The 16,091-nt window shown below is 41.3% G+C and overlaps 1 protein-coding gene across 2 annotated transcripts in view; it reads right to left on the reverse strand.

The window, feature by feature from the left end:
- Nucleotides 1-16,091, reverse strand: part of ERGIC3 (ERGIC and golgi 3) — a 28,193-nt gene that overhangs the window by 7,144 nt on the left and 4,958 nt on the right. Inside the window, exons 7-9 of one of the 2 annotated variants that reach the window (XM_071455525.1) lie at nt 15,242-15,299; nt 2,084-2,115; nt 1,338-1,434 (exon numbers count right to left, since the gene is read on the reverse strand). In XM_071455525.1, the coding sequence (XP_071311626.1) occupies nt 1,338-1,434; nt 2,084-2,115; nt 15,242-15,299 (187 nt within the window). The remainder of the gene's footprint in view (nt 1-1,337; nt 1,435-2,083; nt 2,116-15,241; nt 15,300-16,091) is intronic. The other variant, XM_071455526.1, reaches the window with a different exon arrangement.

A 16,091-nucleotide genomic window follows, 5' to 3' on the forward strand; every position in this document is an offset into this window, starting at 1 on the left:
AAATAGCCCTAAGAAAACTTACTCAGATTTAAATGAGTATCTCATATCAACTTCAATAAACATTGCACTTTATTCTTATAGAAGCATGGCATTTATTGTATCAGAAGATGAAAAGGAAGATCTGGACCAGTGAAGAAAAATAAGAAGAATCCCTTCTGTTGCCCCAGACCAGCCTGTTCCTTCAGTTCTCTTAAGGATAACACAATGCAAGAAAAAAGCTATTTTCTATGAAATTCCTTAAGAGAAGACTATCCATCCATTTCTACAGCAGAAGTAATTCTTGCATATGGTATCTTTAGCTGCAATAAACATAAATTTGACCTGCAATCTACTGCTCCTACTTCTTTACTGGAGCATGTCTTCAGAACAAATTCTTCAAGAATTTACCAACTGAGGTAAATTTCCCTGAGGCTCAGGATGAAAAGCTTGAGCTTATGCAGAAATTTACCAGTCAGCTCAAGGTCCTCCCTCTCAGATAGTTTGTTACTTCACAGAATAACTACAGCATCATAATCGCACTGAACATTATGACACCTTTTAATTTTTTTGTACTTTTTTTTCAAACGCCATCCTCTGATTTGGGTACAAGGATCAAAATCAATGGCAGAAAACTTTAAAGAACAGATTCAGGTAGGACTAACAATCCTATCACCACTTCAAAGCAAATTACTTCTTTCTCCAAGCTTTATTACATACAGTTCCAATTACCTTCAAAGAAAAACTATTCAGACTTCAGTGGATCTAAAAAAAAAACCTCTGCAATGGCATGTAAAGGACCTTTTATAGAAAAGCAGGCTTGTGGAAATAAACTTAAGCACAGCAGCAGCAGGAAGAAAAAATTGTCTCACAAGCCAGCAAATCTGGAGCTATCAATAAAAGATCAGCAATATTTCAACTTCACTGCAGCTTTTCAAGCTCTTACTGTTGGGTATGTCAAGGTCAGGTAGACACCACAGCTCTCCAGCAACTAATAATTAGGCCTTTTTTGTCTACCTTGCATCTTCTGGTTCTCTCTCACCGTAAGCAGTAGTTAGACAGGGCTCTCCTTGAACTATATCGGAGGTAGGCCTTTAATAATGATTCGCTGTAGCTGCTGTTGTGCATTCACGAATGCTGAACAGAGATATCCTTCAGAAAGGTCACAGAATCCAAACATGTTGGCAGATTTCTTCCAGGTGAGTGGAGACAGCTGCTCCAGAACGAGCAAAAGGTGGAGGAGTCACATTTCACATAACACTGTCAGGGTTTTTGTTGAAACTGAGAACTTTGCTCCTGTTCTCTTCTAATATTTATTAATACAGACACTTAAAAAGAGATGTCTTTCAGCTGTCTTTTACCTTGCTGTGCAGTGATGGCTGTCCCATCCAGAGGGTTCACAATGCCTGGATAATCCCTTCCAAATGAGAGATGTTTGATATAGTGCGTCATATTGATCTGAAATGGAAATGCTAATAACTCAAATAGCTGCACAGCACATGAGGGGTAAGGTAAAGGACCTAAAGGTCATTATTGGTATATTTTTCTGAGCTTGGCTCTGGAACAGAGACAGGTGCTCCTTTTCTCTGTGTATCCCAACAGTAAACTCCAAAATATTTGCTCTTCTTTTTTATTCATAGGAGATTTCAAGACAAGGAATTTCTCCTTCTCCTGCTGGAATCTACAGATCTCAGTGCCCTTTCCTCCCATCTATGGAGCAGGCTCTCCCACCCACTCCTCTCCCTACAATAGGAGCACATACTATCAGCTGCCTTGGAGGAATAAGTATGAGCATCGTCTGTTTTCCTCCCAGCACAAGGTAAACTCCAACAGATCCAGAAGCAATTGTGACAATATCAACCATAAGAAACTGTGAAGCATAGATTAAGGAAAAAGGCAGGCTCAGGAAGATAGGCACAGGCTTGCCAAGCAGCATGCAAATGTCATAAAATGTATTTCAGAGCCCTCTGTGAAAGCAGGACCCAGGTTTTGCTTAGACCCATAAAGCCAAATCTGCAGCAATCTAGGATCTCAATGTGGCAATGGGAGGGAAATCCAGAAGGAAAATAGACTAAAAGAACTAGAACACTGCTGTAGGAACACTTACATTATCAAGTCCAAAGCTCTGCAGATCGTGAACTGTAATAGAAAAATAGTTACACAATATAGCTCACATTGTCATAGCAACAATATCTCTCTCCCATATTCTAGCAATAAGGCAGCTCCTTTCATTCCCATCACAATCTAAAATGGCAAGAAAATTGTCTGGGTTTCTCTCTTGCTTGCATAGTAGGGTGTGTGACAGATAAAACTGCTGTAATACCCCTCCTTACACAGAGCCACCGCTAGAATGAAAGAAAATAAATTTAATTTGGGGTTACTTCAGCTTAGGTATTCAATCCTCACCTGCATGTATTCTTCATCTAGGGCAAAAAAAGACCCCAGAGGTCAGAAAAGAAAGCTTTGCTGTTTGCTACACATAACTTCTCTCACTACTGTAAAACACAGAGGCACAACAGATCTAAACTAACAAATGAGCAGAGCACATGCTTTAATATAACATGCAAGTGCCCTTAAAAATCATCATCATCGTCTTAGTAACTCTCAGCACTCTGCCTATCAGCCTTGCTACTGCTGCCCAGAGAACATACTAGGGAAGGAAAAGTCTTTGCAGGAATGGTCCAAGCAGGGTATTTACAAACCACTAGTAGGGCCACAGTGGCTGTCACCAGTGTTGGGATTTGGGGAATTTGGCCTGCATCTCTGCCTTTCCCACATGCAGCAATGTGACAATGCTGGCAACACCACACACCCCTATCAGGATCAGGTACAAGGGATCTGGCAGAGATATGGTATGGGGATTTTTGAAGGAGTTTTGAATGAGTTAGAGACGGTACCTCTGAGTTTTTTAGATTATGTGATTTATTTTTCTTATCTTCTACATAGGCAGGAAGGGTGAGTTTGGCTCACATCTTCACTGCATGGCTCAGAAGGTCACAAGACCTCTAGTTACAAGACTTTTTAAGAATTTATTGACCAATAAAACACTACCAGCAAGGATATTTATGTTTTTGACCCAATCCTTTAATATTTTGTCTTATGGACTCATGCTACAGTGTAAACTTTATTAGCCAATCATGTTATGACACATAAACCTACAGTACTGCATTCTAAACCTCTTGTTTACCTTTGTAACTACTTTTATTTTTTCTGTATCTTAAACTCCAAAACTCTAAACTTTCTTCTATTTAGCTTAACGTGTCTCTGCTTTAAACTATAAATCCATATTCTCGCTTCCAGCACCTAAGTTTGGAAACCTTTTCCAGGGTCTCAGATCAAATCCTGTGTTTAATTCTAAGCTTTGGCTTACAGGCCCAAAGTTCTGAGAGTTCCCTTCATTTTGGATTCAAACATCTTCCCATTCTTTTTGTATTAAGAATACTCTTTTGATGGCTTAGTCAATTATCTTTCGTGCATTGGAGTAGGTAAGGTACTGCTGTAAGTGTAACTATGATGACAATCAATATATACATGCTTATCTTTAAAATCTGTGGGAGGCAATGGTTATCTTCTAGTTTGCTACTTAAATGACTTTATGCAATACCAGGAGCATCAGTCTCAGGATGAAAATCTAAATTGCAACTCCATTTCAGTATCCTACCAGGTTTATCCAAAGTCATACAATCAACTCAAAGAAGCCAGAATCTGTGGCCATTTTAACAGGTGCTCATGTGCTCAGGAAGGCAGACTTCACCTTTCAATTTAGCAAAGTAAAACACAGTTCAATAATCGTGGGCTATTACTTTAGGAGCTAATGGAGTCAGATCACCAAGTGTTGCTACATTATTAACAAAGTTTAGAAATGCTGCTCCCTTGAGAGCCTAGCACAAGAGACAAGTTGCTGTGTTGATTTGGCACAGCCTGGTTTTTGGTAGTGAGGGAGGGCCACAGGAGTAGTTTCTGTGAGAAGCTGCTAGAAGCTTCCACCATGTCCAACAGAGCCAATCTCTGATGGCTCTGAAGATGGACATGCTCTTGGCCCAATTAGAGAGGCTGGTAATGCCTCTGTGATGACACAGTTAAGAAGAAAAATTGAAACACGCATGTGCGCAGTTTTCTCCAGGGGTGGTGAGGTGCCACGGCTGCTGCCGTCCTGGCGCAGTGCATGGCAAGCCTCTGCCGCCTGGCCAACCCCAGCCAACCGTGTCGTGGGAAGAAGGGCAGGGGCAGTGGCAGCAGCCTCTCCTTCCCAGGCCCCGCAGGAAGAGAGGGGTTAAATAGCGCGGGGCTGTGGTGGCCGTCACTGCCTGCTTGGTGGTGGTGGGGCCGCGTGGCCAGCAGCAGAAACATGGTAAGAGACTCTCTGGCACAGAACCTAGATGAGATTGACCTCTCGGAGCTGCGGGATCCTGTAGGAATCTTTGAATTAGCAGAACTTGTTACCAAAAGCACCTATGAGCAGCAGTTTTACTTGCAGTCAGAGAAGAGGAAGACATGAGCACATGTGAGGGAGAACAACAGGGCAACACCAAGGTCAGTGAAAAAAGAGGGGGAAGAGGTGCTCCAAGTGTTAAAACTGAGATTCCTCTGCAAGCCATGATGAGGACTATGGTGAAACAAACTGTCCCCCATGAGGCATGAATTTCATGGGGGATGCAGAGATCCACTTGCAGCCCATGGGAAAAGTGCTCCTGCCAGAGCGGGTGGATGCCAGAGAAAGATGTGATCCAGTGGGAGACCCAAATAGAGAGAGGGCCCCTGCTTCCAGAGATAGAGGGCCCTTGCTTACAAACTCAGACTATCCTTAGGGGACTCACCCCATGGACAAGTGACATGCCACAATAGTTTTGGGAAGACTGTTTCTCCGTGGAAGGGATTCATGCCATAGCAGAAAAAAGACTCCGCTCCCTGAGCAAAAAGAAAGAGATCTTGGGTGACGAACTATCAAAACCAACATGTCCTGTCTCCCTGCACTGTCAGTGGGAAAGCGGGAGCAGCTGGGGGCAGAAAAAGATGGTTTAAAGTCTTATTTTACTTCTCATTATCTTCCTCTGACTCTGTTAATAAGAAACTTACTTTATACCTTTAAATTTGAACCTGTTTTGCCCTTAAGTGTTTTCTCTCTCAGTCCTCATCTCAACTCAGGAGCCCTTAGTTTTTTTCCCCTCTCTGCCCAGTTGAGAGCAAGAGAGGGAGAGCAAATAACTTTCATGGGTGCCTGGTGTTTGGCCAGTAGCAAACCGCAACAGCTGCAAAGCTAAAGATCTGATTTGAACTAGCCTCTCCTTTAAAACTAGCCTCTCCTTTCTACTTAAGTGTGCTGTGAACTGTTTTTTTCAATTAACATTTTTCAGTAAACCACCAGAAGCTGTACTTGTATTTATATAAAACCCTTATTAAACCTAAAGAGATAGGCATGAAAAATAGAGAACATACAGTTAGAAAAGGAAATGCTAAAGTACACTCCTCCTGAGGCTCTGATGAAGGGAGAGGTCCTCTTGCACCTAAATGCCCAGAGACTAGGCTGTCGTACTTGGAATTAAGGCAATGGGTCTGCATTTCAAAGAGCTCAGAGATGCACTGGCTTCAGATATTCCTTTTGCTATCTCTGACTGGAGTGCAGACCTGTCACTGCAACTAGCACAGTGACAGCACACAGGTTTGTGTTCCTGTGCTGACAACTGTATCAATGAACTTTAAAAAAGAAATTCCTAGTAAAAATTTGGAAGTATATGTGATGGTGGGCAGGGGAAATAAAGAAAGAAGTGGCCTTGGCATTATGCTATGTTATTCTTAACAGTTACCAGCAACACTAGGCTATTTCATGTTGCACTTATTATTTGCACTTAAGTTAAGAGGTCAGTGGCTTAGCTGCCAGTGAAGTGTCAAGTCTTGCTGCCTTTTGTACAGACACTAGCTGGCTAACCTTCAGTTATAACAAAGTTCCACAGAGATCCTGGCTCGGATGGGTCTGCATTTAAACTGGACCTACATGAAGATCCTTGTGGGTCCCTTCAATCTCAGAATATTCTATGATTTCATACCACCAAAGGAATAAAACTTTCTTTGTCCCACCATCTTTCAGTCCCTCAGCTCATTCCTATCCCACCCACCTTTCAGTCATGAGCCGTCTCAGACTCTGTAAAAGGCTGAAATGCAAGTCTTGCTTTATCTGAGGCTATTCTTCCTGTCAGAACAACTCCAAAGTAAGGTTAATCCCACAGCTGCACTGGCACAGTGGGTTAATCCCACAGCTGCACTGGCACAGTGATGCACAGAGAGGGAGAGGGATGACCCTTGTGGTAGCTGTGCTCCTAGAACCCTTTGCAGGATATTATGGTGTTTATCAGATTTATCACCTGGGTAGTCACATGTGTTGGTACATGTGAAGTTGTACTGAGGACTAGTGAGCACGACAAAACTTACAGGAACAGCATAGTACCAGAGAAATCCCAGGGCATTACTTGAGAAGGACCAGACATTAACTAACATGTTACACTAGATTTACATTGTGGGTGACCCCTATTATTAGTTATGGCTACTGAAGAAAAAATGTCCCCGGAGTGCTCTGCTATGCTTTCCACAACTAAGTAGTTTTTATAAAACTCCCCTCCAATAAGTGATTTACAACTCTGCAGTAGAGCTGTTCAGTTTCTAAAAGAGTCTTCCACCATCCTGCAGGTTTATTTCTCCTTGATCACTGATGATTATGCTAAGCACATATGTACATACTCTATGTTGCAGATACATGTTTAGCTTAACATAAACCAGCAGGTTATTTAGCCTGCTAAGATAAGGAACAGGACGAGGAAAGAGAACAGAAGATCTTTAAAAGACTGTCTACTAGGACCAAAGACTCTTATTTCTGTAGAAACAAACACATTTTTTCATTTCCTTAACCACACCTAACAGGCAAAATAAAGATACCTGCTAAACATCTTAAGTTTCACAAGAACTCTGTCTCCTTTATAGAACCAAGATTTGTTCATGGTTTTAGTAACACAGTTTTAACTAATGCTGTCTATCTGAAGAATTCTCCCCATCCTGCATTTCTGACCTGGACAATGACAAAGCCTCCTTGGACTTCACAAAACTCAGTTCTTGACCCCTAAAAGAAGATTAACAGCACTTACAGCCATTCGGGACTCTGTCAATAAACATGTGAAGGTTCCAAAAACACCAAAGACTGCCACACAAATACATTGCTCCAAAGTGAGATAGGACACCACTTTTCAAAGTAGGGATGAATTTTATGGAGGAAAGTATCTTACAGGAGCACAGTGGCAGGAAGATGGAAGTGGCATAAAGATGTGTTGTGAAGAGGGGAATGAGGCAGGGAGCAACACAGAAAATGTTGCGGCTAAGCAAAACTGAGTCTGAGCCCTCTGCCAGATGCTACTGACTTTAAACACCACATCTCAACCTGCAAATGCCATGATTACCCATAGAAAAATCCAATGGTTTACTAACGCTTGTAAAAGTTCCTACAAACTGCTCACAGATCAGCTGGCTTGGTACATGAAATTTCAGGACATATTCTGTGGAGAGCTTTGTGGACAGCTGGCTAGCTGAGAAAGGGCATGTGGACATGATACCGCTGATTAAGATAGAAGAAAGCAAGTCTAGAAGTCAGCAGTCAGTGTCCAATCACTGATGCGACCTTGCTGCAACATGAGGATGGGGGAGAGGATCTTTTGCCAGAAATATGGAGATAGCTTCAGCAGAATAACCACAAGAATGTAAAAGTAATAACAAAATAACTATAAAAAAATAGAAATAGGTGTGGTTGCCTGATGAGTAATTAACCAATAATGAGCTCAGCTTTGCAATATGTATAAGCTTCATTAACACCAATATAAATATGTGTGAGCTATCAATAAACTTTGAGATTTGTTGATCACGCATATCGTGTGCCGCAATTCTTCCGCCGACCCGACAATATTCTCTAACGTGCTGCACAAATGAAATTAAGTGAGATAATTCTCTCATCCGACTTGAAAAGGCAGAAGTTGCTCTAACATATCAGCACATTCCCCTCAAGCACATTAGCGGCACAGTGCGGCTAAACATTTGCCAAAACATTATCTCCAACATGGGGATACTAAAATCATTTAAGACAAGGATTCTCCACCTTTTCCACCTCGTTTACCACAGAAGAATGACCTGGCACAGCTCTCCTATTAGCTTCCTGGAAAACTTCTCAAATCCCAGCCTAGATCAACAGCTCTTTCCAAAGGAGATTTATGGGCTCAGCAAATAGCAAAAATCATGTTAGTTCTGTAGTCCAGAGGAAAAAAAAGGATACACCAACACCTAATCTCAACAGCATACACTGGGAAAACAAGTAAAGTAGAAGAGAAAAGAGAAATGTTCATATCCTTACAAAGAGATTCAGGTAGAGTAGTATTTAAAGTTCATACCATAAAGGGAGAGAGAAACATCTGTGCTTATGTGCTTTTTAGGCCATATAAATCACCCCCTAGACAGCTAAAGGAACTGATATATTGTCAAGCAATCTTTTAAAGTGCAACAGAGAACTCAAAATGCAGTAATTAATCACCAAAAGGAAAAACACAGTGGGATGTGCATATATGTTAAGTGAACTCCAAAGCAGCATGCCAAACAACAGTATTGGTTATATTTAGATTATTTTTCAGTCATAAGATAAGAGAGATAATTTTAGGAGCAAAGCTATTCAGAAATGCACTCAAGGTTTATATTTACAACATATTAACATTCAAAGCTGAGTAATAGGTTCTTTATTCTTAATCTGTCCTGTGCTATTTTCATCCCACCTGATATACAGAGGAAATAACAAATCATGAGGCTGATTTTGTTCATTCTGTTGCAAGATCCTGACAAAGGTGAATACCAGGAAAGATTGGGCACAGGGAAATGCATGTTTGAACAGCACATCTCAAGGGAGGTAAACTCCTTTTTTGTTTGTTTCAAAAGCTTGTTCATTTGTATTGAACACTGTGCAGTATATACATTTAGCACTAACCAGTAACTGTCACAGACTTACAGGGCCTTATAGTTGTATGAGCCTCTGAATCCTTCCCACAGCAATTTGATCCCCTCAGCTACATCTCTGCTGGGGCTTCTACAATAGTATGATTTTTGGTATAGAGAAAGAAAGGCTGCTTCAGAGGGCTACTTGACAAATGTTAAGCATTCCCAACAACTGGTACAACTTGAGCTCTGATGGATGATAGTGAAGTGACAAATGAAAATGTCATTTTTGTTGTCTCCAAAACAGACTTTTTATAACTTGAAAACAGTTTGTCCACCATAAATGGGTGAGACCTTGCATCTTTCAGCACCAAGACAACCAAACTCTGGTAAGAGGTCACTAGGGTAAAAAGAAAAGTCCTCAGCAGTGCTGAGGATGAAGTAAGACTCTCAGTGTTCAGTATTCAGTATGGGGATAAAAACAGTTCCCTAACAGACACTACTTTGGGACAGAGGTTAGAATGAGCTCATCCACACCTCCTCTATGGAAGGAATAGTGTACAGGTGATCAGAGGATTTGGATCTTCCCACACTGAACTGGTGTCCTGATGGAGACTGAGTCCCACATCATTTTTTAAAGTAAGTTGGGCAGGAGAAGAACTCAGATAAGTAACTGCTACCAGTAGATGCCTGTGCAATAGTAACGAGCCCACAACTACTTGGGCTGTAGGAAAGGAACAGAGAAGGAGACTGCAGTCTCTGCAGAAAAAGGAGCTAGTGTGACTTGCTCTTGGCTGACACTGAGAAGGTGCCAAGGGACTTGAAAAATGACAACCAGTCTGCAGTCAAAGACTTGGTATCTTTTCACAATTAATAAATCAAAACACTAAAAAGTATGTAAAAAAAGAGAGGCTATTTGGGGTCATCCACAGCGTCCAAGGATGAGTTTAAATAGGTTCTGGCTGTCAAACAAGCTCTAGCAGAGAAATAAAGAAGACCTTTGTTAAATACATAAACAGAACACTAATGAGGATGTACAACTGACCAGTGGATCTGACTCCTAGAGAGCTAACAAAGCTTCACACCTTTCTAGGCAAAGCTTGGTGGCACCAAGGAGAAGACTCTTTTTCCAAGACTATCATCATAACAAAGAGCAGCAAACCTGTGTTTTTTCCTTCCACAGACATCACCACAAAAGAGGATGAAAACAAACAGTAATCTCTCAGAAATAGCATCTTCAAAGATAACTTTGTTCCTCCAGACATGTAGGGTGCAAGGAAACCACAAAATTTGGACCACATACAGATTTCTTCATCCACAGAAATTGTGACAGTCATTCAGAGTGTGTCCTCAGGACAGAATGTCCTGTCCAGATGCCACCATCTTCTTTTTAAGGAATTGAAGGAGTCTAATGAGACATTTTAAATAATCCTGAAAAGCTCTCTGGCTGTCAAAAAAGCATGAAGGCCAATGTCTTTTCTAAAAAATACTGATGATGGTGTAGCCACATCACAGAGAAAAGCAAGGCACAATATGACAACATGATGGCACCTCAGCAACAGAGTGACCCAAAGACAATCTAAAGGAGGAATGAGAACCCTCAGCCTTTTCCCTTGACTATAAGAAACAGAGCAAGAAAGACGGGAAGTGATATAGATAACATCACTCTCCTCAGGAGCCTACCATTAGGTAGGTGAAGTTTCCACAGGCAGGAAAGTCACTCTCAACTACTGCAGATGAAGCAGGAGATGGCTGCTGCTGTATAGGCATGGACAGACATGGCAGCAGCCCCTGAAGCACAAATCTCAGAGGTTAAACAGCTAAATCACCCAATCATTCCTCTTTCCTCTGAGACAGGAAGGAAAGACTGCAGGTGTGAATTGCTGCAAAAGAAAACAGATACAATATTCAGAGTCATAAATTGGCCCAGCTGATGGTGGAGGCTGTCCTTACAGATGCAAAAGTGAAAGAGAGAACTTCACCAAAATCTGCAGCACATTGCATGAACAAACATAAAATCTCAGTTTAGGATTCAAAGTCTAAACAGACAACACTGAAGCAACCCCAACCTCAGCAAGAACCAAATGAATAAGCAGGGCTTGAGGCTGTGCCGCTTAAAACAGAAGAACCAAAACTACTTGTTTCAGTGTTAAGAATTCTGATTGGAAGTGCTTCAGTCCTCCTCACAATCTCTTTCAATCCTCCTCCTAATGATCTGGGATTTCTTAGTGCAACCGAACAACAAATGACCATTTGCAGCCAGTAAGACATTCCAGAGCTGGGGGTCTTCTCTGACACTGATGCTGTCACATCATGGTGCAAGCCTAAAGTGACCAATTTTAAATGCTTCCAATAACTTGGAATGAAAAGCAGCATCACTGCTTGCTTCAAAAGCAACACATTTCCAAAGGTTCAGCTCAGATTCTCAGGGAACACAGGATGTGAACAGAGACGGAGTACCTGTCCAAGAAGTTCAAGCATTATATTTATGCACTAGCTAATAGGTAATTAACCATTTTAGAGGGCACAAAGCCATAAGATCAGCCATGTGAGTCATCCTAGACAGGACAATTCTGATGACCTGAGATTAGGAATGAGTAGCAATACACACTAAAACATACTAATGGTGAAAACTAAGATAAAATACTACCTAGTAGTAAAGTGCTCAGTCTCTAATGGAGAGCTGAGAACACAGAGCTTATGCAAATAAAGTTATATCTAACTGAAGTTAAATAACTAAACAGAAATAAAATTGCACTTTACACAGTGCTGCCACGTGTATCAGCCCCTCTTGTTCTACTTTCTGAGATAAAGCCATTTCAACTTGCTTCTCCCTAGGAAAGAAGTTACAGTTTCAAGATCTTAACACCAAGCACACAACAAGAGTTCAGAAGCTCAGATAAGGATTACATCTGCAATCAGATCTACAAAGTGCTGCTTAATAGGACCCTTGGGACAGTCACAGTGATGCCCATGTCCATTTCCTGGCTGGAGATCTATGATACAACAGGAACCTCAGCATAAGAAGAGAGGAACAATGCAAGAAAATGAAAAGCTGATATGCAAGCTTCAGTATTTCAATGCCACCTCAAAATAAAAATCCAACAATCAGCTGTACAAACGTGGTACAGACTCCAATAGGAGGCAAGAAGAATGGTGCAGTGGACTGAACTTTCCACACTACTCATATTGATCCTCATATTTTCTACTGGTTCATATGAGTAGGGAATAGAAAGAAAACCAAAAATACTGTCAGTCATTAGTTCTGCATCAAGTAGGTCTAGTAAAATTATTTAGTGAATTGTTAATGTGACTTACAACAACAGTTTGGAATATTCAAACTTCTTTTAGACATTCAACTTCATCCTGTGTGACATTCTGCTAAATGTATTAACAGGACTGCATGTTAATGCAGACCTTACTGAAAGAATCAAACACCACAAGCACTTAAGTTCTTGTCTGGAACTATGATCCAAATGAGATACAAGTTCTGGAAATATCTCACAGAACTCTGTCCTCTAATACTAATCAAATTCTTTATCTGTAATTAAAGGGAAGAAAAAACCCCAAAAGATTAGAAAGAAAGGTTACAGTGAGTCATGTACAAGACAACAACCATACTCTAAGCAGTCCATTTTCCTTATGGGTCTTGAAAACTTCCTTGTTTGTTGGCTAGTGCAATGAAAACACTGCCAAGGAAAAGGCTGGGTAAAAAGGAAAATCCCACATTATGAATAACTAGGAAAGCAAGAGAGAATAAAAGGAAGAAAATCATTAGGCCACTGCTTCTCATGCTTAGCCTGGACCACAATTCTGGATGCAGTCTGGTACCTTCAGACAGAGCTGAACTGAAAGAGGTTCAGAGAAATCCTGCAAGGAAGCTCAGAGGTTGACTGGCGTCCACAAATGACCAGCTTCACAAGGTGTGATTCTTCAGCAGGGAAAGATATACCCTGAGCCCTGTACAGGAAAGGCCTATGAAATGCTGAGGGGCAAGGAGAGAGTGGGAAGCAACTATGTTCTTTTTCCATAGACAAAGAGGAGGCCATCAGATACAGCCAGCAGGAACAAGCAAATGAGTGGATGAGGTTGGCAGTAACTACACAGCCCTTTTGGGTTTTTGTCACCCTAGTTTTTTAAGATTTTCTAAGCCTTCTGATGTTGACATTCTTGTAGTGAACTTTCTCACACACTTTCTGTAAATAACTCATTGTTTTGGATTCCTTTATGGAGGAAGAGAGACAAACTGTTAGTTTAACCAGTGTCATTAGAGAAGTGTCACTGTCACCCTCCAATCCGCTGTCACTTTTAGAAAACTATAAATGTTAGAGTCAGAAAATAAACTTCCCTTTTTTCTTTACCTTGAGAACAGTAGTGAGCTTGTGTTCTTTCATGTCCTATAGCGACAGGTTTTATCTGTATTTTCTGAGTGAATTTTAATTCAGCTCTGCAGCATTTCTGGAGGACATGGAATTAGAGAGCTATCCTGACCTCTCTGTACACAAAGTACTTGCTCTGAGGCAGCCTGAATTCCTGTCTGTTACAGAGAGGTGTAATACAGACATGCTTCTCCTTAACATATATGCCATGACTTTGTTGATTCTGGCTGTAGTAAGTTTGCTGTTGTCATGATAGTTTAAGCACACAAAGGAGGTTTTGCCACAATAAGTTAAACATTTTTTTTTATTACAAATGATCAGTATTATGGGGGAAACCAGGCTTTTCTCATTATTGTTGTTTGTACAAGAGTGCTTCTGTGCTCAAAAGTTTGTCTGTTGTTCTCCAAATACACCAGTTACTCCCACCAAGCACATTCACATTCTCCCCTGACCTTAACCTCAGCAGTACAGATTAAATTGGAGTGAGTGATAAAAGGAAAAAATACAGATTTGATGTGTGGACTCTTCACTGAATAAGGAATTGCTTGGATGATCACATGCAAAGGGTAGTGGCCAATGGCTCAATATACAGATGAAGACAGGAACAAGTAGGATCCATGTTAGGAGAAGTACTGTTTAATGTATTGTCCACTGCCATCAGTGACATGGACAGTGAGACTGAAGGCACCTCAGCCTATCTGCAGATAATAGCAAGTTGAGTAGTGAGGTTGATGTGCTTGAGGGGCAGGATGCCATCCAGAGGAACCTGTACAAGCTTGAGAAGTGGGGCCAGTGAACATCATGATCAAGTGGAAAGTGTTGCACCTGGGTCAGGGCAACCCCCGGTATCAATACAAGTCAAGAACTGCCCAGGGGAGATGGAATTGGGGGTGTTAGTGGACGAGAAGCTTAACATGACCTGGCCATACGCACTGACAATCAAGACACCACTTGCATATTGGGTTCATTCCCAGCAGTATGGGCAGCAGGTGAGGGGGAGGACACTCCCTCTCTATTCCACTCAGGTGAGACCCCACATGCAGAGATGCCTCCAACTCTGCGATGCCCAGCACAGGGAAGATGAGTACACAAAGATGCTCCAAGGGCTGGAACACTTCTACTATAGAGAGAGGCTTGGAAAGCCTGGAGAAGAGAAGGCTCTGGGCAGACCCAAGAGCCCCTTCTAACAGCAAAAGGGAACTGTTAGAAAGATGGGAACAGACATTTTAATAAGGCCTGTTGCGATAGGACAAGGGGCAATACTTTTAAACTAAAGGAGTGCAGATTCAGACTGGATATAAGAAATTGTATATGTTGAAAGTGATGAGGCATTTGCACAGGTTGCCCAGAGATCTGGCAGACAGTCCCTGGGAACATTCAAGACCAGGCGGGACTGGGCTCTTAGTAACCTGCTCTAGTGGAAGGTGTCCTTGCTCATTGCAGGGCAGTTGGACTACATGGCCTTTAAAGGTCCCTTCTAACTCAAACCATTCCATGATTTTGTAAACTACCGCTATTGTTCTCACCACGCTATATTTATATACATACTCAAGGAAGTCCTTCACAACATGATTTTACTCTGAACCTCATGAATAGAGGAAAATATCCCTTCTAGAGGTACTTGTAGTTAGGTTCAGGACTGAAAATTTTACTTGAGGTTGTTTGACTGCAAAGCAGCAAAGTTTTGCGGAACTGAGAGACTACCCAGAAACATCCTCTACCAAGTTCTTCCACGCTCATGTGGCAGCACCCCTAGAAACCACTTTTCTGTTTGTCCATGATAGTTCTAAACCACTGTAACAAAACTTCAACAATGTCCTCCTCACTGAAGCAGTGATGTTGTTACTACAGACAGTAATGCAAAGATATTAAAAGAAAATGGTCAGACACTTGAAACCACAAGGTCCAACAAACAGGAAAAGAAAATATTTTACCATGTACATGAGACTGTTGAAAACTTTTTCCTGGTGCAAAGTGAAAATTTCCAGCTACCTGCAGGAGACAATAAACATTCATTAAATGGTCTGAATCTATGTAAGCAAAGCAGTTGTACTGGTGTTTGGATTTTTAGGATTTTGTTTACACAAGCCAGACACCAACTGACTCATTTTCACAGGGGACAGTAGCAGCAGACATTATCCTAAGAGAGGTATGAATTTCCCATGTTCATTACAGCCCGTGATGCTGAAATCCATAATTAATTACTGATGTGGATAACAGCTGTTCTATCCAGATTATTTTGTGGACATAAAAAAAAGAAAAGGAGGAATTAACTCCAAGCAGGGAACTGACTGGTCCTTCAGAAAATACAAAACAGTATCAAAGAAAAAGAGAGGAGAAAGTGAGGATAAACACTTATAACAATAATCAGCAGTGATCCAATGTATAAACCCATGAAAAGAAGAGCATGCAAAAATAAAGCACTTAACCTACTAAACCCCCCTCCCAAAGCAACCCAACCCCCCAAAAATCTGCAAAAGACAAACTGGTAAAATTTCATCCTGGACTCTGAAAGGGATATGGATATTAGATGCCAGTCCTCCCTAACACTTACTAGCAATCACATGCATTCTGCCTTGGAAGATTTGAATGTACCAAGTTCAAGTTCACTCACTGTATTACATCTTTGATGCCTGGACAAACCTATGCTTTATGTTAACTGCAGACCTGTTGAGAATGAAGATGCACAAAGTTCCAAGTGCCTAAAAAAAGGCCCCAACAACTTCCCCAGTGACACTCACACTTGGACCATTCCTACATACAGAATTCCCCCTGGAATCTTCC

This window comes from Agelaius tricolor, unplaced genomic scaffold (genome assembly GCF_023055355.1).
Source record: "Agelaius tricolor isolate 1412-34295 unplaced genomic scaffold, bAgeTri1.0.p SCAF_49, whole genome shotgun sequence".
Lineage (NCBI taxonomy): Eukaryota > Metazoa > Chordata > Aves > Passeriformes > Icteridae > Agelaius > Agelaius tricolor.